Genomic DNA, 24,415 nt, shown 5'->3' on the forward strand with positions numbered 1-24,415 from the left:
ACATTTTACTGGCAATTTTTTTTTTTTAATTAACTATGGGTCTTTTCAAAATTGATTTGCAAAAGCCAAAAGGATTTCATTTGTACATAGATGTTTTCATTTATCTAACATCCTCATTATCACTTGCTCTATATAGTAAAGTAAGAAAACCAGGGCTCTGACATTTGAGATTTGTTTCCTCTATATACAACACACTTCCGTTGCAGAGAAATACTCTCCCGACTCCCTCCAAACCAAAACAAACCAAATTAAGTGATATTTTCCATTCTACTACTTTCACTATATTTATATATAAAACACACTTTTTTAAAAAACACCCTTCTGTGGTGCTGTGGAGAGAACCCAGGGATTCATGCATACCGGCCATGAATGCACCTCCAGCCCAAACACACAACTTAAAATTTCACAGTGCTTGCTGAGAAGCACACATCTCTAATCCCAGTGACTCAGGAGGTTAAGGTAGGAGGATAGCAAGTTCAAGGCCAGCCTTAGCAACTTAGAGAGACCCTGTGTCCTAGGAGGGTGGAAGGGGAAGTTGAAGATATAACCCAACAGTAGAGTACTCCAGGATTGCAAAATAAATAAATTTGACATTGCTTTCAAAATGTGTTTGTTTACTGGGAATGAAAGGAAGCACTAAACATAGAGGAACAAATTGCTAGAGTGTTTCTTTAACATGAGAAGAATAACTGTTGACTATTAAAGTTCCTATCACAACAGATTCACCATTTGAACAGAAAAGTGTTTCAGGATAGACTGAGTGGATAATGAAAAAAGAATGTAGAAAGGTCAAAATAACAATGAGTAGGTCTGAAGTTAGGGCCATGTGATACAAAGGTGAAATCTCAAAAACTGAAGTAGAAATAAAGATACAAGGCCAGCAGGGCCTACATCTTTTGAATATATTAAAGATAAATATGACGGCTGGGGTTGTGGTTCAGTGGTAGAGTGCTTGCTTAGCAAGTGTGAGGCACTGGGTTCGATTCTAAGCACCACATATAAATAAATGAATAAAATAAAGGTCTATCAACATCTGAAAAAAAAAGATAAATGTGAGCAGAAATACATATAAGAAGCACAAAGTATTGTCCAGTTGAAGCAGTATGTATAATATAAAGAGCTTAATTCGATTTGTTTTGTTTTTTGGGTACCTGGAATTGAACCCAGAAGCACTTTACCACTGAGCCACATCCCTAGGCCTTTTGTTTGTTTATTTATTTATTTATTTTTTTGCAGTGTTGGGGATTTGAACCCAGGGCCTTGTGCTTGCAAGGCAAGCACTCTACCAACTGAGCTATATCCTTAGTCCCCTTTTGTTTATTTTTTAAGACAGGATCTCACTAAGTTGCTTAGGACCTTGCTAAGTTGCTAAGATAGCTTTGACTTTTCGATCCTCTTGCCTCAGCCTCCCAAGTTGTTGGGATTACAGGCCTGCACCAGGCACTCAGTAAAAGAGTTTAATTCTTCAGAATACAATTACTTAGTGTGTCAGGTCACAGAGATACACAAACATATATATATATACACACACACATAGGCAAATGCTTCTAAATGCTTCAATATCTATTCTACAAGTGCCTTTAGATCTATTTTTCTTCTAACTTTACTCTCATACAAATATTCCTGTCCTGAGCTATCCACTTCCCATTTTCCACCAACCATCTTTCTTCAAACTTGTGATTCTTTTTTTTTTGGGTGCTGGGGATCGAACCCAGGGCCTTGTGCTTGCAAGGCAAGCACTCTACCAACTGAGCTATCTCCCCAGCCCAAACTTGTGATTCTTAACTATGTAGTCTCCCAAAGATCAAAAGATCATTTCAGTGTAGTGTATGTGTTCTTTGAAGAATACAGTTCAGTATTCTATCTTTACTATGAATAGTTTAAATCTTTTCTCCATAACCAAGATTTTTTTTAAAGTCAGAACTTCAAAAGCAATGAATATATAAAAAAGAACATTACATTAACAGTTTATTAACACTACTTGATATGAACAATACTTCACAGCCTGCACTTTACTTGGTAGTAAGACAATGAGAATTTCCCAAGTTATACAGTACTAAACATTAGGTTAACAGAGCTAGATTTAATAAAAAGTAGTCACTTAAATAGAAACCCAATGGTTTATAAATTAAACCTCAAGAAATCTGCTAAGTTGTTTTAAAATGGGTAAAAATAACCCCCAAAATGTTAATTTATAATTTTTAGTCCTTTATTGTGATATAGCTATATATTTAATTTATATTTTAAAGAAATGTCAGAAATGCAAAATAAATAATTGGTTATAAGTATTGTGTGGTAAAATGCTTAAATTCAGTCAAGTTATTTCTATGATTTTATCAAATTATAATCTTTTATCATAATAGTATGATCAAAAAACAAAACCAAAAAACCCTACCCAAACATAAGCAATTTCAAAATGTTAGCAAATGGTTAAAATATTTTGTGTGTGAGTCCTTTTAGGAAAAATATTTCTAAATGACACTGAAGCCTGGACAATATGACCCCAACATCTAAAAGGAAATTCTATGATACTTTTCCCATGATATCCTTTGAACTTATTTTGCTGCCTTATAGCAATAGGTTTAAAAAACAGTAAATTCAGGGGCTGACGATATAGCGCTAGGATAAAGTGTGTGTTTAGCATGCACAGTGCCCTGGGTTCTATCCCTAGCACCAAAAAGAAAAATTTGGTAGAATTCATCCACTTAAAAATATGGCATCTGGGGCTGGGGATATAGCTCAGTTGGTAGCATGTTTGCCTCGTAAGCACAAGGCCCTGGGTTCAATTCTCAGCACCGCCAAAAAAAAAAAATGGCATCTGTTCTCCTTTAAAAGAGGCGATCAATGAGTGTTATTTAATCAGCACCAAGAATTAAAGCAGAAGGGCTGTGGTTGAGGATCAGTGTTAGAGCACTTGCCTATCATGTGTGAGGCACTGGGTTTGCTCCTTAGGCACCACATAAATAAAGTAAATAAGTGTATTGTGCCCATCTATGACTAAAACAAATAAAGGAAGAATTAAAGCAGAATGCATAATGCTGGGTATTATTTAGAATGAAATGTTATAATTAACTGAAAAGTATAGAATATACACAGAGAAACATATGGCTCTGCCAATTTTTTAACCCATCAGTACACCTGTTTACTCATATGAAACGCATGTAGTAACAGTACCTACCTCATATTAGATAAGAATATTTTAAATTAGGATTAGGTAAATAAATTAATAATGTAAAGCATTTGGAATACTGCTCAGAATATTTAAAGTGCCAACAGCTATTAGTTATTAATATTATCTACCTCATTATTTAAGTCATCAGTCATAAAAATAGCTGGAATGAATATGATTTTATGGGGCAGAACTGGACAACCTCAATTTCAAAGAGAAAGCCCTACAACTGTAATCTGTACTTGTGGAAGAGGGAAAGTAATGACTGTGAGTTGATAATTTACCTATTTAACTTAGTTAACATTTTCTTAGCATCAAATCAGAGCATAGAGATAAAACCTACACCTTTTCCAAGCAAAATGTTGCTCAGGTAGGTCCTGTGGAGACCTCAACTTCATAACCACTGAGTTAGTTTAGTCATCTTTTGCTTCACAAAGTTCCAAAAATAAGAGGTAAATGGATACATGGGGCAATATGTGTAGTTGAGTGAATCTAGGAATGAACAGGTAAATACTGAAACATTAAAATAAAAACAATAACAAAAAATCCCCTTAACTCTGTTAAATAGAAATCAATTTGAATAGGAATTTTTTTAGAGTCCAAGTTAGAATAAAGTATTAATATATTAATGTAGGTGAAATATCGTAAGTTTCAATGAAGCATGCTCAAGTAAAAACTTGGCCATTTTATTTCTATACATTTAAATATGTATACGCATATAGAAATTTTTCATGTGTTAGTTTAGTATTTTAAAAACAAAAAAAGTAAAACAAAAACATTTATTCAAAAAATTGAACTCTAAATTTGATAGGGAATGAAGCCTCTAATTTAATATGCTTAGTATTCAACTGTCATTACTTCTAATTTATAGAACATTTTCAGCTATTCAACAAGAACTGTCCAAGCAGGTCATGATAATTCCAGCAATTCAGGAGTCTGATGCAGAAGGACTCCCAAGTTTTAGGCCAACCATGGCTACTTAGTAAGACCCTGTCTCAAAATAAAAGGGCTGGGAATGTAGCTCAGTAGAACAGCGCACCTGAGTTCAATCCTCAGCATTGTAGGGGGAGATGGTACACAAAAACAAAGCCAAGAAAAGTAGAAAACTAAAGTTTTATCTGTATCTTTTTTATACCTGTAAATTAATAATAATTAGGATAAAAAAATTAGTACCAAATGGTTAACCATACTAATAAGGATGGGAAAGTTGCTTTAAAATTATTCTGAAGTAGTACTTCTAATATTTATTTGTAATTGATTACTGAAATACTGTGCCTCATCAGCTAAAATATTATACTCAAATAATAAATGTCCATGACTCCAGAAGTTTTATTTAAGGCACAAATACATATACCACTTTTGATGTTCAACAAGCGGGGTTGAACTTGTTATATCCTCAGCCCCTTTTTATTTCATTTTGAGGTGGGGTCTCACTAAATTGCCAAGGCTAGCCTCAAATTTGTAATCCTGCCTCAACCTCCCGAGTTACTGGAATTACAGGCATGCACCATTGTGCCCAGTGATATACTACTATATTTAACAAAATTATGCTTAATGAAACTCAGCAACAAAATGCCTCTATTAAGTCAAAATTTAGAAGAAGGGAAAATTCAACTAAGTACTACAAAGTTCTTCATTTAAATGACTTTTTTTTTCCTTTGTGGAGCAAAAACAAATCTGACTTTTCTAGGAAAGGCTGTAGAGATGAGACAGAAGCCACTGAAGCTCTAATTCTCTTGTTCTGTGGTATGAAAATCACCCTAAACTCTAACATTTCCAAGAAACTAATAAGAAAAGGCTAAGCTTTGCTAATTAAGAAGTTCCCCACCCACCTGTCCCCCACAACTTTTCCCATAAAAGCAACATCTACCATAAAACAAAGCATCCTTTATAAGTAGCTCCCTACAGGGGCCTATCTCTCCTTGAGTGCTTACCACAATCTGATTTCTGGACAGCTGACCCAAAGTTTTGTTGATTTTACTGATCTTCAGAAAGCCACTGACTGGCTAAAGTCATACTGGTGAACAGAGTCAAAAATCAGATGCCCCTGCCATACTTTACACAATGAGGAGTTGGACAACACAGTTACGTTTGTCTGCACTGTGGTGAAACATATGAGGTATCTTCTTTTTGTCTTCAATCAGCCACGTTTGGGGCTGAGTAGCTCTATTAGATCTTCAAAAAACTGAGCTCCAGTTCTTGATGGAGACAGAGGAAGGTCATTGAGGAGGTGTTTCAGCTCAAGAGCTAAGTGAAAAATGTCTTTTGATTCAGTCCTGCTTGTGGATAGAAGTCATCTTCTGGATGGAAGAGGGAGTGAGATGACCTAGAGTCTTGAATTGGTGGATCTGCAGGAACAGAAACTAAATACAGTGGAGACCTCTTAACTAAGTAACACCATGAGATGGATTTCCTGACAATGTGTCAATATAAACAAAATATAAAGATTAAACATGTGCACTGGAAGTGATTAGGCACTTGTTTTTCCAGATATCAAATGTATTTAAACCATTTTATGAATAAATGTTTTCCCAATAACTAATTATAAAACAAATTTTCAGGAAAAAAGATTTTAAAAAATACCAATTCAAACAAAATTCTGTACACTTTGCCTTTGTGAGTTCCATGTCCTCATTTGAAAAAGTCAGTTCTTTCAAGTGACTTTTTCTCCATGTATACAAACTATAATCTGTCTACTTTGTATAGTGTTGGTAGTAACACATATCAACTTTTACTTTGAGATGGATCTTTTATATTTTTATCCCCTGAGAAATGGAATTAAAATAATACTAAATAATCTACCTGCTTAAAAATTCTAAGACTTGCATTAACCAAGTTGAATAAACTTATCAATCAAAAGAAAGGTATCATGAGTCAGGAAATCTTTAAATGTTGAGTAGTGACCACCTCAAAACTTCCTCAAGCTCAGATCTGAAAAAAGAAAATCCAACTAGAAAAGCCCACAACCAGATCTCTGTGGATCTAATTTAAAATTTTTACATACAGTAACAAGAAATTTGATGAACATTTGATTACTTGCTTCCACTCAGAATCTCAATATGTAAATTTACTGTATATACTCTCATAATTATTATACCGTGGGTCAGTATACTGGCCAACTGGCCAAATCCAGTCCACCACTTGTTTTTATAAATAAAGTTTTACTGGAATACAGCCATACTTTTTATTTCTGGCTGCTTTCATGTTGTAATGGCAGAAACAGTAGCTATAACAGACACACGAAACCTAAAATATTTATAACTGGCCCTTTATAGAAAGTTTGCCAACTCCTGATATCGACAATTAATAAGATATTTAATACAACTGAAATTGTTTTGAAATGAAAGAGGAAATGTAGAATTAAAATTAGATATAGGTAAACCATAACAAACTTACCACAGAAAGAAAAGTCTCAAGAGGACACTTTATCTGGCCTATATTCAGATAAAATAAATTGACCCTATTTTAACTGAGAGTGTATGCTTCAGTGTGTGTATGTGCATCTGCCTGTGTGTGGGTGTAAATGCTATGGAACTGACATATTAAAGAGGATACAGATGTCATGTAAATATTCACCTAAAATTGATTAATTTTATGTCATGTAAATTTCACCTCGATAAGGTATTCTTTAAATAAGAGTATATACAGTACTTTACAGGTTTCTACCTTTAAGTGGGCCACATTACAGTACAGTGGTTAAATATGTAAGTTACATCTTACCTAATAATGTGGTTTCTCCAAAATCTCTTAGATCATCTCAGACCCTTGTGTATATTTCTTCTTTGCCAGTAGATGGAGACAACACCACTGAAAGTTTAAAAGACATCATTCCCTGTTTAAAGGGAGCTTGCTGGTCTGAAAAAACTGGGGGAACCCTAACCCAAAGATTTCTTCAGTTATTTTTTAAAAAGCAGACAGAATGGCTATACCAACACCAGAAATCCAAAGGAATGTACCCAATTTTAACTATGGACATCCTCAAAAATTTACTAAAGGGGAACTAAACCCTGTCCTTGATGTAGTAAATTAGTCATAATATTAAAATGCAAATTTCTCTATAACTTCTAAGATTCAAATTTCCTGCTCATTGCTATTTAGTGTTTATTTTTCAATTTCAGAAGATATAACTCAAAATATGTATCGAAAAAGATTTCTCAGAATTCCACAAAGGAACATTCAGTACATACATAATTTTTATAAGTACTAGTCATATGTACTGCTAAAGCCTTCTATTCAAACTAAGACCAACTATCCAGATCCACATGAAATAAGAACTTTTAAAAAGAAGAGGTAAAGCAGAAATGGTGGAAATAAGAAAAAATTCAATTTTATGGTCATTCTGAAAAGAACCAAATTTATCTCCTTTCCAGGTTTCTTATTTCACTATCAAAAACTAACTAAACAGACCAAAGCCATCCTTCTGTACGAAATAAATTTCAAATCTGGAAGCGTAATGTCATCTCAAAATCATTATTTATATTTTTCAAATCGCTTTCCTTTCCAGATTCAAAGCACTAAAGCCACTGTTTTCAAATGCAATCTTACCCAAAAATAACAAAACAAAACAAAACAACAAAACAACAAGGTTATTAAGCTAAGAAGAGAAAACTAAGTTGTTACTATAGTATTTACATTTGCCACGTGACTACTGTCCTTGAAGTCCACTACACAAAAGCAATGTATAATGTCTTAAGAAAAAGATTTGCCCGAAACCAAATAATAACCAATTCAAAAGGAATAGAAAAATCTTAAAATCCCATTTTTAAGCATATTTTGCTCATCATTGCTTATGTACCAGGACTGAAATCAGTTTACATAAAAAGAAGGTTAATATGGTATTCAGGTATTATCATACCTCTCTAGGTTAAATTAGAACTGACAATTACTGCAAAAATAAATCCTCTTATGACGAATCATTACTAAATGATTTGGCAAAGTAGCCCTGAAGCACAAACTCCTATACAGCTGTGAAATTTCAGGATTCCTATGAGATAGCAACTAAAATCTGCCAAGAAAACTATAACCACATTATAACTGCCTATCAAGAGCACATAAACAACCATAAAGACCTTTTAATTATCCGCATGGTAAATGATCTGTGAATTTAGTTAATCCGGGTTAGCTTCCTCTTGAAAGACTACAAACTCTGATACTTTTCCAATCCTTCAACATATCATATATATGAAGTTAATGCTAATTAATAATACAACTGCCAACATAAAAAGGCACTTTGTAGTTTTCCAGGTGTTATTTGCTTATTTAATTCATGCTTAAAATAGGGAGAATCTTAAAAAAAGCTCTGCCAACACACATAATCCATGGTGAAATCTTAATGATACATATACTTTGCACTGTTACTTGTCCATCAGCTCAGATGAAAGAGATGTTTATACCCATACTAGAAAAGTGTCCTAAAATTCTGATTAATATAAAGCAGATCTATCAAACTACTATTTTGCACACATTTTTTATTTAAGAAATAAAAACGACCAACAAGGAATGAGTTTTCTTTTATTAATTGAATTTTTGAAAAAACACCAGGTGTTAACCTAGCAAAGTCCTCTTGGGGAACTATGTCAGTGCTCCTGCCTCCACCTGCTGGCAAATAAATTACAAAACTAGCAGATATTACTGGGTAAGAAAAGTTAGTAATTTTTTTGTAACAAATTAATGTTGTTTTATGTAACTATCTAACATGATGCTACTTTGTGTAAACAGGCAACTAAAATATTGATGAAATCAATTAGGAAGTCTATAGAAAAACATGTTGAACATCACACACACACACAAATTTTTTTGTTTTGTTTTTTACTCACAATGTTACCCTAACAGACCAAAAATCAAGTTAAAATTTTAAAAATTACCTGATAAATGACATCTTGGAAAAGGACTGGAAAAGTAAGTGCTGCATCTTCTAGCTCATTTAGGCTACAATGCACTAGTGTTTCATCCTTAAAATAAAAAACACGTTGAATGAATAAAACAAGATTTTTTTAAAAACACTTCAAATGACAATTTTATGTAGTCATGATCACCAAAAACATTTATTAAAGCATCCATTTGTATGTGGAATTTTATGTATATTATTATATGTGGCATAGCAATTTAAAGATTTTCTAAAGTCAATGGTTTTCAAGTGCAGTTCCCAGGCCAATAAACAGCATCAGCAACATCTGGAAACCAGTAACAAAAGGAAACAAAATTCTCCAGCTCTACTATTAAAGGTTCATAAACGGGGGATGGGAGGGGAGCTCAGTAATCTTTATTTTAAAAAGTTATTCGGGGGCTGGAGTTGTGGCTCAATGGTAGAGCACTTGCCTACTAGCACATGTGAGGCCCTGGGTTCAATCTTCAGTACCACATAAAAATAAAATAATGGTGTCCACCTACAACTAAAAGTATATTAAAACAAACAAACAAAAACAGCTATTTGGGGGATTCTGATGTAGCTTAAGTTTCAGAACCACTGCTCTGAGTTCTGTAGCTGCCAACTGTTAGAAACACATGCTTTCTTTTTTTTTTTTTCTACCATTAGCAAATGCAAGTTTAGAATCTATTTAAATATGCATGTATATTCATATTCATACATGTATCTATATAGCGATCTCTCTACATACACACATATATAAATACATATATATCTCATACAGCTCCTTATCTTCAAACTTTATAAAGAATCTTACTTTAGGAATAGATGTTTTTATTATGAATACATTTCATCCACATTATGTAACTAAATAGCAGGCAATGAAAACTTGTCATCTTTTATTCCCAAATCCTGTTTTCTCATTAAAAGAATAAGAAAGTAAGGATTGTTCAATGTAAGATAGGTGCAAATGTTTATATTCCTTAAATATTGAATGCTTAATTAAAACAAGCAAAAAACCCCAAGCCTTCCATTAGTATTAATGACAACATTTTTTTTTTTTTAAAGTTGCTGCTAGTGACTACCATCCTCCAAATTTTCAGTATGTTTTATTAACCCATCAAGTCCCAGGTTTTCATTTCTGAGAACATAACAAATATTTAAATATTATTTCAAAGTTACCATTAGTGATATATTTGTTGCTCAATTTAAGTTTTTATAGGTGTTCCATATCTGGGCCAACAGGCCAAAACGGGTTAACATCAATTAAAATTAAACACCAATAATCAAAGTTTGTGATTCCACATCTTATTAACTTGTGTGTTTCTTTTAACCTTAAGTTAACAATGAGGTGGCAAACAGTATATGCTTATCATACTACTCATTTCAAGGTATTCTGCTAGCATCTTAAGAAAATGTATTCTCTTTCCTACAAATGAATCCTAACTAATTTTACTACTTCAACTATAGCCTATTAAAATCTATCATCCTCCACCTAGTTCTCTAAGATTATTTATGCTCAATCTATCTTTTACACTGGAGTCAAAATAATGTGGCAAACATAGTATCATAACTACATTAATGTTCCTAATAGTAAAAATCTTTTTCATTTTTCACCTCTAACTTGCATATCAAATCTAAACTAATGATAGTTCAAAAACATCTTTCTCTGTTAATCATCTACTATCATGAAACTGTATGTAAGCAGATGGTTAAATGTGATGGCTACATATTAAACTGTATTAGCAAAATAAATGAAATATTCTATTTTAAAGCTCTTCTAGTACTCCAAAATAGATAGGTTTTGGGTTTTTTGGTTCATTTGTTTTTTTGTTTTGTTTTTGTTTTTTAAAGACAGTGGTCCTGTTCTGTTGCCCAGGCTAGCCTTGAACTCCTAGGCTAAAGTGATCCTCCTGCCTCAGCCTCCCTAGTAGCTGAGACCACAACCCATGCTTGGCTCTTAAAATACAAACTTTAAATCATATTTAGAACATATTAAAGGCTTTAATAATCAGCATTAAGAGATTATGCTTTTGACACTATTCATGAGAACTTTTTTTTTTTAAACCACTGAGTCACATCCCCATTCCTTTAAAAAATTTTTATTTAAAGACAGGATCTTGCTAAGGTTGCGAAGGCTGGTCTTGAACTTGGGATCCTCCTGCCATAGTCTTCTGAGTTTCTGGGATCACAGGTATGTGCCACCAATCCCATGGTGAAAAGTTTAATGGTATCATATAATATGCAAAAACAAAAACAGGAAAAAGGAATATGGTGTTGCCATTAACTCAATGAGACGTAAATTATTTCTGGTCATTTGGGGAAATTTGAGAGGCTGACAAGAAAGAGGGAATCTAAATCTAGGTGCAATTCTAATAAAATGAAATTAGAACTTCTTGAAAGACAGAAAAACAAATCATGGGTCTGAGTATGCAGCTCAGTGGTAATGTACTTTCCTAGTATAACTGAGGCCGGCCCTGGGTTCCATTCCCAGCACCAGAAAAACAAATAACAAATCACAAGGGTCTCAGGAATATGGGAGAGAAAACTCGTTTAAATACAAACATTTAAAATCTAATTTATTCTCAAAGGATACATGATCCCAACCAAACTGCATTAGAGTATACTTAAAATATAAGAACACCCAGGACATCCTTATTTTAAGTGTGATGGCTACTTAATATTATTCGTTGGTATTCTTTTCAGTGTTTTACTTTAAAAAAGAATTTAACTCCTTTATTCTTTCTACCTCTACAAATACACTTACCAGGTCTAAAACTAAGGAGAATTCTGGTGTGCTTCTTGTTTTCAATGGAAGAGCAGGTTTCCTATTTAGTTGTTCTTCTGTCAGTGGTGGAACATGTTTGATGAAATAATAGCTATAAATCAAAGTTTAAGAAAATTTCAATAGCTGTACTTTTAAAAATAAAGCATGTTACTAAATTCAGTCCATTTAAAAATCTTTAATAATGTACATCTAATCCAGTGAACCAAACTTTACAAAACATGTTAAATAAAAGTGAAAATTTACAAATTAGTATCTCCATGTCTCAGTAAAGGTTATTAATACCTAGAGGTCATGTGTTCTTCCTAAAACAGATGCTCCTTGCTTACTATTGAATTCCCTCCCCACAACCCATTGTGTATATTGGTACTGGGGGTTGAACCCAGGACCTTGAGCATACTAGGCCAAGTCCTCTACCACTGAGCTACATTCCCAGTTTTTAAAAAAAATCTTTTATTTGGATACAGGGTCTCAGTTGTCCAGGTTGACCTTGAACTTGCCATCCTCCTGCCTTGGCTTCCTACATAGCCGGGATTACAGGAGAGTGCCATTATACCCATCCCAATAAACCTACCTTAAGTTGAAAATAATTTACTATAGCTAAACTACCAAATATCAATGTTTAGCAACAAAGTACAATACAGAATATTGGTTATTTACCCTCATGATCACATGGCTGATTGGGTAGTTTGCTGCCCAGCATCACGAGAGAGTATCAAATAATGTATTAATAATTAGCCCAGGATAAAATCAAAATTCAAATTAAGGTTTCTACTGAATGTGCCACCTTTTTTTGTACCATCATAAACTTGAAAAATTATTAAGTAAAGAGAAAAAAAAATTTAAAACCAGATAACTCACGGGTCAAATACTTCCCAGTCTTCTTCATAGGTGGCCTCGGCATGGGCTGATGAATAACCACTCTCTGGAGTTACTGGTGCTATTTAATAAAAAAGAAAACACTACTTTTACTCACTCCATGGTTCCTTTAAGTATGCATTTTTATTATTCCTATATAAGATCTTCCTGAGGCCCTGAGTATACAAAGTCAAAGACAAAAGTAACTTGTAAATAGCATTTAAAAGCAAACTTAGTAACATACAGATCTAACTACATCCAAAGGGGAAAACTTAACACTACAGACAAAATAACAAATATCATGACTAGTTGAAAAAGATTCCTATTGGCTAAGAGAAAATTTACTACTTGTTAAAAAATAATACACCACAAAAATTCAGTTTCTAACTGAATAGTGATTACATGTGATAACCATCAAGTTTTTATGGTGTTCTTGTAGCAATAATACATCACAAAGTGCCTTGTACATAGGCAGTCAATAAATAGATACTGACAACAGATCTAAACATAGTTTTTATTTATTTTATTTTTAAGTTTTAGGTAATAGACATCTAATTTTATTCAGAATTTTCCACTTGTTTTCAATTTACTTTTATTTTTGGTGACAGTGGGGATTTAACCTAGGACCTCATGCATGCTAGGCAAATGCTGAGCTACACCCCCAGCCCCAAACACACTTTTTTTTTTTTTGGGTGCTGGGGATCGAACCCAGGGCCTTGTACTTACAAGGCAAGCACTCTACCGACTGAGCTATCTTCCCAGCCCCCCAAACACACTTTTAAAATCTGAGATCCATGAACGGTCTTTAAGAAGTCCATTTATTTATGACAACATGAATGGAACTGCAGATCATTAACTGAAATAAGGCAGGTACAGAAAGTAACACATGATCTCATTCATATGTGTAATCTAAAAAAGTTGACCTCATAGAAGTTGATAGTAGAATGGTGGTTACCAGAGACCAGTGTATGCAGGGGTTGGGCAGAAGTTGATCAATGAGTACTAAGTTATAGTTAGAGAAGAGTGAGAGGTTCTGGTGTGCTATTGCACAGTAGGGTTACTATAGATAGCAATAAGTACTGTCCATTTCCAAAAGCTAGAAAAAAGGATTTTGAATGTTTTTACCATCAAGAAATAATAAATGTTTTTGAGCATGTATACATGATATACATGTATTGAAACATTACATGGTACTGCATCATTTTTTACAATTTTCATGTGTCAAAAATAATTTTTTCTAAATATATTTTTTAGTTGTAGACAGACACAATACCTTTATTTTATTTACTTTTTATGTGGCACTAAGGATTGAACCCAGTGCCTTACACATGGCTAGGCAAGTGCTCTATCACTGAACCACAACTCCAGCCCTCAAAAATAATTTTTTAAAAAGCCTGTGAACCTCCATGAAGACTTAATGAAAAAAAGTATGTACACTTTTCCAGGAATCTCAAGGCTGTATCTATGATCTTAAAAAGCTATAAGTAATGAGGTTGGGAATGTAGGTCAGTGGTGGAGTGCATGGATTCAATCCCAAATACTGAGGAAAAAAAAAAAAAAAAAAAAAAAAAAAAAAGTTAAGAAATGTTGCTCTATGTAGAAAACAGCTTCATATTTTATTTCTAACTTACAACTTAAAAGTAATCAAGGAATAATTGTATTCTATGCCCATAATTCATTCTGTTTGAACTAAGACTATATCAACTAAGAAAGACTGTGATACAGAAACATTATGCTGAGAATTTTCAAAGAAAATAATTATTAACACTGAAAGAAAGTAAGACTGCTCCTTATAAGTTAAATAAGTAATGTCTCAAAGGCAAAAATTTTAGCTGGAACCCAATAAAAATGGCTGTAATCCTTTAAAATGGAATAGTGGTGGTTGAGTTTCAGGACAAAAACTAACCTTTTTTATAATTATGTATTTACGCTTTCTTTGACAAGGTCACTATGATGTGTATGTTCAAATGACATCAGATGTAAAGCAGAATTTTTATTTATCTGTGACAATTTACGCCTATCATAGTTCACAAACACAAGGGGATAATGAAAAATATGTCTTCCAACTACTTCACTATTTCAAATTCCTATTGACCTCAGAGAAAGTACAGAACATATACTGAGTTCCAACATATTGTGTATTTTTCATTTCACTCCATTTAGCCTTTAAAATCTTGTATTATTATTGTCATTTATATATTTTATTTTTGAGATGAAGTCTATGTGGCCTAAGTTGGTTGAGAATTTCAGGGCTCAAGTGATCCTCCCACGTTAGCCTCCAGAGTATAAGGGAGGTGCTACACACATACTCTATTATTTTAAAGCTAAGAAAACTGTGTTTCAAACTGTCTCAGGAGACTTTGGGCTCCATTTAGTTGCAGTAACTCTTCCCCTTTGAATGTAGAGTTAGATCTGTATGTTAAGTTTGCTTTGAAATTTGTTACTAACCACATTTAAGACGTTAGCTTCAAAATGGTAATATGCTACCATCTTGTCTTTTTTGGCTCTATTCTCTTATCAACATCATCCAGGAGTAACTGCAATGTGTCACCATGTCATTTTGTTTACTAATTTATAATAGCACTCACTACATGGTACAGTAGTTTTTCTGTGTATCTGGCTCTTCAATTTGATCATGAACTCCTCAGGGTCAAGAAGTATATCTTATTTATCAATAGTTCCCATCACAAAAAATAGATGCTCACAAAATGTGAGGGATATAAATGAAGGAGACAACTGTAATAAATCTTACTTTTCCCATCTAGAAACCACTAAGATTGCAGAAATCCTTTATCCACCTTCACAGTGGTCATAAAAAATAAATGCCAAGAGGCCTGGACTTTATCCTTTACTATTCATTAGATTTATAACCCTGGGAAACATAATCAGCATGAAAATACTGGTCAAAGGTAAGTTAATCTCTTCATAACCTTGTTGATCTGCTTGTTAGGTTTATTATCCTTCTTAAATTTTGGGCTTAACATTATAAATATGAATCTTTGGTTTGATGAAATTAAATCTTGTGTCTACTTTGGTGCTTTTCTCTTTACATTAGAATTAATGAGTTTTACTATATAGAAGTTTCACAATTCTATCCATTTTTTAAAAATGTTTTCTGCTGTTTTACTGCGTTTTTTGTTTTTTATTTTTTAAAGTTTTTACTTTATATATGAGTACATTATTTTGCTTCCTTATTGCCAAACCATTCTTCTTAACCAATATCCATTTACTGGGTCTCTCAAATATCTGGCACCATAAGGAACAGAGAACAAATCTAAGATAAAATCTCTGCCCGAGAGGGAAGATGACCATCCTCCATTTTACTTCACTTTCAGGAATGGTGGAACACAATTTCATCTTATACTAGGAATATCAACTCTACCTCTCAGAGGTAATAAGTTTCTGCATTTCAATGGATACTGGCTGAGAAACAAAACAATAATGTTAATGAAGTTTGTAAAGATCCAGTAAGATAGCAAAATTTGGGTATAGGGAGAGATATAGAAAAATCCCCTTGGGATGGGGTGCATCATTTATGTATGCAACAAATCTAAATTTATGAGATTGCCTATGGTGGCAGGGACTGCAGACCTAAGGGTCTAAGACTAGTGCAAATAATGACTTTGGATTTCTGGGATAAAATTTTGTTTCCAGTTTTAATCTTTTTTTTTTAACTTCAAGGAAGAAAAATTTATGCATTTAATCTGCTCATTTAAGAAAAAATATTAAATACTATATTTCTATAAACTATTCATGAAGACACAATAAAAAAAAGGAATTCTCTTCACCTGTAAGGGGTGGGATATCACGATTAACTGTTTCTTCTGCTTCTTCTAAACCATTATTTATCGATGGCCTCACTTGTACTGCTTGATTTGAATAAGCTGCTCCATTAGTTGATGTAGTAGTACTGGTAGTGATCTCATCCACCTGTTCCATATCAAGTTGCTTTACTATCTCTTCAGCTTCCACAGCCTGTCCTGGGGAATCTGATCCTGATGTTCCTGCAATCAAGATTCAGTGGACTTTCATCATAGAAGAACTCAAATATTTAGAAGAACTAAACGCAATTATTTTATTTGTCTGAACTAATACTTTATACAGGAACAAAGCTGAAGATACAGCCTTCAGTGAGTCTTCTATAGACTTTTCAAAAAATGAGGCTCAAGAATGTTTATGAACCACCATATAACCCAGCTATCCCACTCCCTGCTATTTATCCAAAAGAACTAAAACCAGCATACTTTAGCAATAGTTACTTCAATGTTTATAACAGCACAATTCAAAATAGCCAAATTATGGAATCAACTCAGATGCTTGTCAATAGATGAATGGATCAAGAAAATGTGGTATATACAATAATGGAGTTTTACTCAGTCATAAAGAAGAATGAAATAATGGCATTTGCTGGTAAATGGATGAAAATGGAGAAAATCATGCCAAGTGAAATAACCCAGACTTAGAAAATAAAGGGTTGGATGTTTTCTCTCATATATGGAAGCTAGAGCAAAATAAGGGAAAGAAGGCAGTTGGAGGGTGAGGGGGTGTTGGATATAATAAATATATAGGAAAGATCAGTGAAGTAGTAGAAGAATGAGAAGACGGGAGGAGGGAAAGGAAAAGGAAAGAAATAAGGAATGAATTTAACAAAATCAGCACATATAAATGTGCTAAAGGGAATCTCACCTTTATGTACATGTATAAAAAGTACCAATCAAAAACAAATAAATAATGGAACAAAAGGAAGATCAGTAGAATAGAGGAGGAAGAACAGGGAGGAGAGGAGGAAGTAGGGGGAAAGGTGATTGAAATAAAATTCCTTGCATATGTGATTTTGTCAAAATGAACCCAAACAGTATATATAATTATAATGCCCTAACTTAAAAAAATTAAAAAGAAAAAAAATTGGTGGGAGAGGGTGGTGGGGATTGAACCCAAGTGTGCTTAACCACTAAGCCACATCCCCAGCCCTTTTTACTTTGAGACAGTGCCTTGATAAGTTGCTTAGGCTGGACTGTAACTTGTGATCCTCTTGCCTCAGCCTCCAAAGTCATTGAGATTATAGATATGTGCACCACACCCAATGAACACATTTTTTAAAGTTTCAAATAGTTTAGAAACACCTATTTACACCTGAGTAACAGCCACAATTTAAAACTTCTCATTAAAGCATATGTCATTTCTTAAGAACATAACTATGTGCCAGGCATTAAATATATGTTCATTATTCCCAAACAGCTCCCAATTCTTCTAATTCAAATACTAAGCATCTTAGCCATTATAGGGAACTGTAATTTCTCAACCCCTGGTACTTATCCAAGAATAAGCTAAATGTTCCTCTAACCATAAGAACCTTTTTATTAAGATACAAAAAAATTGCCCAACAAAGTTCCATCTCAATAACAAAATCATCCAATTTTTCTTCCACTATGAACGGATTCCACTCTATTTCTTTCAGCTACTAAGGACACTGAGGCAAGACATAAGGTCAACAGGGGTGATATAGTGTGAGATTCTGCCTCAAAACAAAATTAAAAAGAGCTATGGTTGTAACTCAAAGGTAAAGCAATTGCCTAGCATGTGTGAGACTTTGGGTTAAATCACCAGAACCACCAGGAAAATAAAACACACACAAACAATTACCCAGCAAAATAATTAAGACTGGAATTTAAGTAATTAGGCAACATACATCTTCCACATGCATAATACTGTATCAAACATATCAAACACTATGGTAGAGGCAAAAATAAAGACATTATCTCTTGCCCTCAACTAACCTAGAAACTAAACTATCATGAATGAAAACACAGTGTACTAGACAAGCTATTAAAAAAAAAAAAAAAATGAAGGGGCCAAGTAGGGTGGTTCAAGTGTGTAATCCCAGCTACTCAGCAGGCTGTGGCCTGAGGATCTCAAATTTGAGGCCAGCCTGGGTAATTTAGAGAGACTGTCTCAAAATAAAATAAATGATGAATGAGGCCCTGGGTTAAATCTCCAGTATCCCCATCTCCAAAAGGGGAAAGAAGCAAATTTGATTCTTTTGCAAAGACATCATAAAATAAAACCTTTAATTCATTTGAATTAGCTTTACTATTTACTACCCTAATTCAAATGAAACAAATTACTATTTACCCAGGTTGAAAATTCCTAGAAGGAAAAAAAAAGATAATAAAAATAAACTGCATTATAAAAAATCATATAGTTTCAGTTTAAAGGTATTTAATAAATATGTAATTAATGTCATAGAATACTGAAAATGTTTCTGGATTCTCTCCTCTACATTCTTTAAGAATTTAGAAGTCATTCCAACAATAGTAAAAATAAAAGTTTTCCCCCTAGCCCAAAATCTTATCATCCAGATTTTCAGATAATGAAAGCACAGAATCAAACATATTGTTTATTTCAGTAAATTAAAGACGTTTTCAAGGAACTGTATATTTTTAATAAGTTCATAAAACAAATATAAGATGCTGACAAATATGACAGCAAAATTAGAAACATCTTTTTAAAAACTACGAATTTTTAAACCCAAATTAACATTAATACTTAACCATATGAAAATGGCTTATACATACCATTTTTATTTGCTGGTGAAAAAAAGTTGAAGACAGGAGAAAATATGGTCCCCAACAATGTAGTCCTTGGAGGACTGCCAGAGGAAGGATTCTCTTCTAATTTCCCATTTTGTTTTACATGTTGATTTGTCATTTCATAACTACCAGCTTCTAAGAAAGAAATAGGTAAAAAGTTATAAAGTCATTTGGAAGTTATAAATAAATCATTTTAAAGATAACTTTTCTCCCCTCAAAATACTTGTGAAAACAAATTAATGTTAATGTTCAGGAGTGGTTACTAAAGAAATACTGAGATAAATCATTCATAAATCAAATAATCACAACATATAATACATTATAACTGTTAACATTTACTGAATTTTTTCAAAGTAAATTTAAATGCAAAATTATACTGATCAAAAGGCTTCAAATCAATATAGCGTAACAGAAAATGAAGGAAATTCTTTGTAAGAAAGTAAACAAGTTACCAGTATCAAAAGTACAAAGACAAGATTCGGTTTTTGTTTACATTTGGGAATGCTGCCTACTTCATAAAATCTTACTTCATATCTTTCTAATGAAAGACATTTAAGAAGAGTAGAAGCAACATAGCCCTACTGAAGCAGAAGACCAAATACAGTAGGTGTCAAAAGTTACTTATTAGGGCTGGAGAGGTAGTTCAGTGGTAAAGCACTAGCCTACCAAGTACAAGGCCTTGGGGTTCAATTCCCAATACAAAAAAGAAAAACAAAACGTGAATACTGAGACATTTCAGGGTGGTTAGGAAGAATAATAAATTGTTTTCAAGTTTCTGATAAGTAAAAATTTTCAGTTTTTTTTTTTTGAAAATATAAAGCAAAATTAAAATGAAATGTTTTAGCTTTGACTTACCACATTTCTTCCCTTTTTGATACAGCTTTAAAAACAAAACAAAAAACCTTGTTTCTCTCTTCAATTCATCATTATTATTTGGGAGGCAGAGGTACCAGAGATTGAACTCAGGGGCACTCGACCACTGAGTCACATTCTTAGTCCTATTTTGTATTTTTTTTTAATTTAGAGATAGGGTCTCACTGAGTTGCTGAGCGCCTTGCTCGTGCTGAGGCTGACTTTGAACTCATAATCCTCCTACATCAGCCTCCCAAGCTGTGGGGATTATAGGTGCCTGCCACTGTGCCCGGCGTATTTCATTCATTATTTTTTTAAAAAATTTTATGTATGTATGTACATATTCATTTAGGTGGTACTGGGGATTTAATCCAGGGGTAATCTACCACTGAGCTACACTCCCATTCATTCATTCATTAGTACTAAGGATTGAACCCAGTGGTGCTCTAATACTGAGTTACATCACTACTCCTTTCTAATTTTTTTTTTTTTTTTTTATTAAAAATGGAGGTCTTGCTCTGTTGCCCAGGTTGGTCTTGAATTTGTGGCCCTCCTGCTTCTGTCTCCCAAGTCACTGGGATTATATGTGTACACCACCACACCCAGCTTAACTTGTTTATTCCTCTCTTTTCTCCATATTGGTCAACTTTAAACAATAAAGGCACATTACTGCACTGAAGGAATGAGGAAAGAATTGTTATTGCTCTTGTAAGATAGTTTTAGTTAGTATGGTGTGGTGGTGGGTGCCTGTAACCCAGGTACTGGCAGCGAGGAAGTTCTGAGGCACGAGGATCATACATTCAAGGACAGCCTCAGCAATTTAGAGGGACTCTATTTCTTCAGCTCCGGGACTCTATTTCAAAATAAAAAATGCAAAGGACTGGGGATGTAGCTCAGTGGTAAGGCACCCCTAGATTCAGTTCCCAGTACTAGGGAACAAGAGAGCTTTAAAGAGTAACTCTTGCTCTAAAATACTGTTCTTGATAGCTTTCTCTGCTTGTCCTTATTTTTCTCTTCCTTTTTGATTCTGAAGAACTTCTCAGTTATACAATAAAGTACTGACAGGATTTATTAACAGCTGTATTACTGACATTTGGGCCTGATAATTCTTTATTGTGAAGGACTTTACTACACTGTAGAATGTTTAGTAACATATCTGACATCTACCTGCTAATGATGGTTGCAACCCCTCCACAGCTTGTGACAACTATAAAGGACTCCAGATGGTGACAAATGCCCCATAGGAGCAAAACCAACCTCAGTTGAGAAATACTGGTCTGAATGATCTAAGTACCCTCTGAGTTTGTAAGCAGCATGATCCAGAAACAAATGTTTTGTATACATTTCAGTTTAATTAAGTCACAATTATTACTGCTTTAAGAAATTAGCTTATTAGAAAAAAAAAAAGTTGATTCTTACATACTTTTTTTTTTTTGGATGCAGGGACTTGAACCCAGGGCCTCTCACATGGTAGGCAAGCACTCCAGCACTAAGATACATTCCCAACTCCAATCCATATACATTTGTTATTCTAAATAGTATAAAGCTGATTACTCTGCCGTTATTTAATTCATCAAAGTAAAATATTTTAGGAAGATACATTTTCATTTCACTTCATGTTAACACTTAATAGAAAAGATTACAAAAATAAGGAAGTAGATTTTTAAAAACAGACAAGAACATGTCAAATAAGATCTCTGCTTATGCCTAAATTAAACAGTATCTAAATATTAACAAACCTCCATTTACTTGACTTTTCCGTCTTACTCGAGATATCTGTTTGTTAGGCTTTTCTCCTGTTCTTGGTGATGATGTGATCAAATTATTATCTATATCACGTTCAATTCTACTCCTCTTCGAAGGATTTTCTCTCTCTTCCTTAAGACATAAGAGGAAAAAATATGCACTGAGCACAATTATTCTCTCATAGGTTATATTTATAAAATGATAAAATATGGTATAATATACTTTATCCTGGAGAAACAAAATGCAATTAATAGCAGAATATTAAAAAACAGAAAAAGTTTGAGTGTTTTAAGAATATTAATGCAGTCAGAGTATACAAACATAAAAACCTTTCTTATTCTTAGGGTTCCCCTAAAATTTCCATGCTAAGGAAATACTGAACTGTTGGTACAATGTGCTCTGAATTTTCAGCCAATTTCCCCTTATTTTTAGAACTGTTTAAAAGAACAGGGATCATTTCCTTAAGCACTCACAAAGGATAGGAGGATAGGAGAGGGAGCCTCACTGAACTTGCTGGCACTCAATAACACCAAAGCACAGGGCTTGTCACTGTCACATTCCCACAGCTAACCTCAATTATTTAAATGGACAAATTAACACCAAGGACTCTACTCCTTAGCAAGCTCTATGTCAGTTGCTTTATTTAGGGCAAGCCCATGTGACCAATTTATACTATCCTTGCAGTATGATGGACTAAAATAATATACTTCTGAGCATTAGCCTGGTTAATTTTTCTCCATTTATTAGTTTTGCAATACTAGGGGATCAAACCCAGGGTTGCACACTTGCTAAGCCAGCATCTACACAGCTAAATCACACCCCTATCCCTATTTTTCTCCATTTATACATCTTTTTCTGTTGTGAATTTTTCTAATAATCTACTAAACAAATCATTTTATTGTAATATTGCCCATGCTGACTTAGTTAACTACCTAAAGTCATTTGATGAGGATTATTTCAAATTTACACACTCTATATAATTTGTACATATCAACATTCTTAACTGGAGGAACTCCTCTACTTTTTTTATACCACAGCAACTAATAAAATACACTACTATGCATTTTCTTTTTGCAGTATACTGGAGATTGAACCCAGAGAACCTCTGTTACTGAGATATATCCTAAGATAAGGTCTCAATAAATTGCTGAGGCTGGGCTTCAACTTGTCATTCTCTTGCCTCTGGCTCCCAAGTCACTAGGATCACAGATGTGTGCCACCAAGTCCAGCCTATAATGCTTTTTCTAAAGGCTGAATATTGTTGAATTATTTCTGAAATAAGCTTGGTATTGTTAATTGCAAAAATTACAATTTCCTTCTGGGTTCAAAATTGAAAAAAGGTATCACTGCAAGTATCATTCAATATAGAATTGTTCTTTTACTCAGCAATTTATCTTAATTTTGGGTAACTCAATCAAAATAATATGGCATTACCCCTCTCCCCCACCAAAAAAGTAGCCTTAGTTATCCATAACAAAATTCTTCTATTTTTTACAATTTGTTCTTTCACTGTATTTTAAATTTATGAACAGGAAATCTTATATCTAAAACATGGGATTTCCATTACCAGAAAATATAAGGGTTCTCTTTATAAAGTCCTTTAAGAACAGAAATAATGTACTAAAGTTTAAATTACCCTCAGTTCTAACTTCCCCATGAAGTAGTTTCTCACTACAGCTGCTATAACATGAGTGTTACACATATTCTTGAAAACCCTGCATTCTACAACGCTAAAAATAACAAGACTTGTGGAAAAAATGGGTCCTGCAGGGGGTAGAGTATATTGGGGCAGACTTAAAGCTTCTGTACATTTGTAACCACAGTACTAACAAAAACAATGATTGGGACCTCTAGAGATAACCTGGACACTGTGCACCCTCTTCAGGTAGCTAAGAGTAGTTGGAATGTTACCTCGGTATAAATTAAAAAATTATGAAATGGAAACAAAAGCTTATGGGACCCGAAAAGTAAAGTTTTAAGTCTGCAGGGCTACTATTAGGATGGGCACAAAGGGAAATACAAATTGCCATTTTGGAAGAGTTCTTGTACAGTTCTGGGGAGGGAGCACCCGATTGTAGGTTATCATTTTAATTTTAATAAAGCAAAGCAAAGCAAAAAAAAAAAAAAAAGTAAAAGAGTATTTGCTTATGCAGTAGCTGAACTGAAAGTTTCTTATTTCCTGATGAATTATAAAATTCTCATTACTTAGAACCCCTTGTCTAGTTTAAAGGAGAATTATGTGTGTAAACCAACATAGTCTTGACAGAGTTCTATTTAATAACAGTGTATAAGCTAACTGATGTTGTGGAGGTTCCACATATTATAGAAGAAGAGACTCTACTGAGATCAACTGAGAACACATTTGAATACTTCAGCTTACACGTCTAAAAAGAAGCAGAAAGTTAAGACTAAAGTTCTACAGTCTGATAGTCCTACTCTTCATAACAATGTCTGATGATACAATTCTGAAAGACCATTTCTCAGCCAAACCTAGCATTTTTAAAAACATTCAACTAGTCATATGTTGCATTTGAGTCAGTGATAAACTG

At 33.6% G+C, this 24,415-nt stretch overlaps 1 protein-coding gene and 1 long non-coding RNA gene across 4 annotated transcripts in view; one reads left to right on the top strand and one right to left on the bottom strand.

The window, feature by feature from the left end:
* The window catches only part of Ctdspl2 (CTD small phosphatase like 2), a 78,409-nt gene that overhangs the window by 13,807 nt on the left and 40,187 nt on the right, over positions 1-24,415 (bottom strand). For 2 of the 3 annotated variants that reach the window (XM_047538495.1, XM_047538493.1), the window contains 6 exons: positions 21,860-21,998; positions 19,254-19,403; positions 16,467-16,682; positions 12,682-12,760; positions 11,803-11,914; positions 9,034-9,120 (listed from right to left, as the gene is read on the bottom strand). In XM_047538495.1, the coding sequence (XP_047394451.1) occupies positions 9,034-9,120; positions 11,803-11,914; positions 12,682-12,760; positions 16,467-16,682; positions 19,254-19,403; positions 21,860-21,998 (783 nt within the window). The remainder of the gene's footprint in view (positions 1-9,033; positions 9,121-11,802; positions 11,915-12,681; positions 12,761-16,466; positions 16,683-19,253; positions 19,404-21,859; positions 21,999-24,415) is intronic. The other variant, XM_047538496.1, reaches the window with a different exon arrangement.
* Positions 11,173-17,052, top strand: LOC124975962 (uncharacterized). The gene is made up of 3 exons (XR_007106941.1): positions 11,173-11,229; positions 15,444-15,587; positions 16,644-17,052. It is a non-coding gene; the product is annotated as an uncharacterized LOC124975962 (long non-coding RNA).

This window comes from Sciurus carolinensis, chromosome 2, assembly GCF_902686445.1.
Source record: "Sciurus carolinensis chromosome 2, mSciCar1.2, whole genome shotgun sequence".
Taxonomy (NCBI): Eukaryota; Metazoa; Chordata; class Mammalia; order Rodentia; family Sciuridae; genus Sciurus; species Sciurus carolinensis.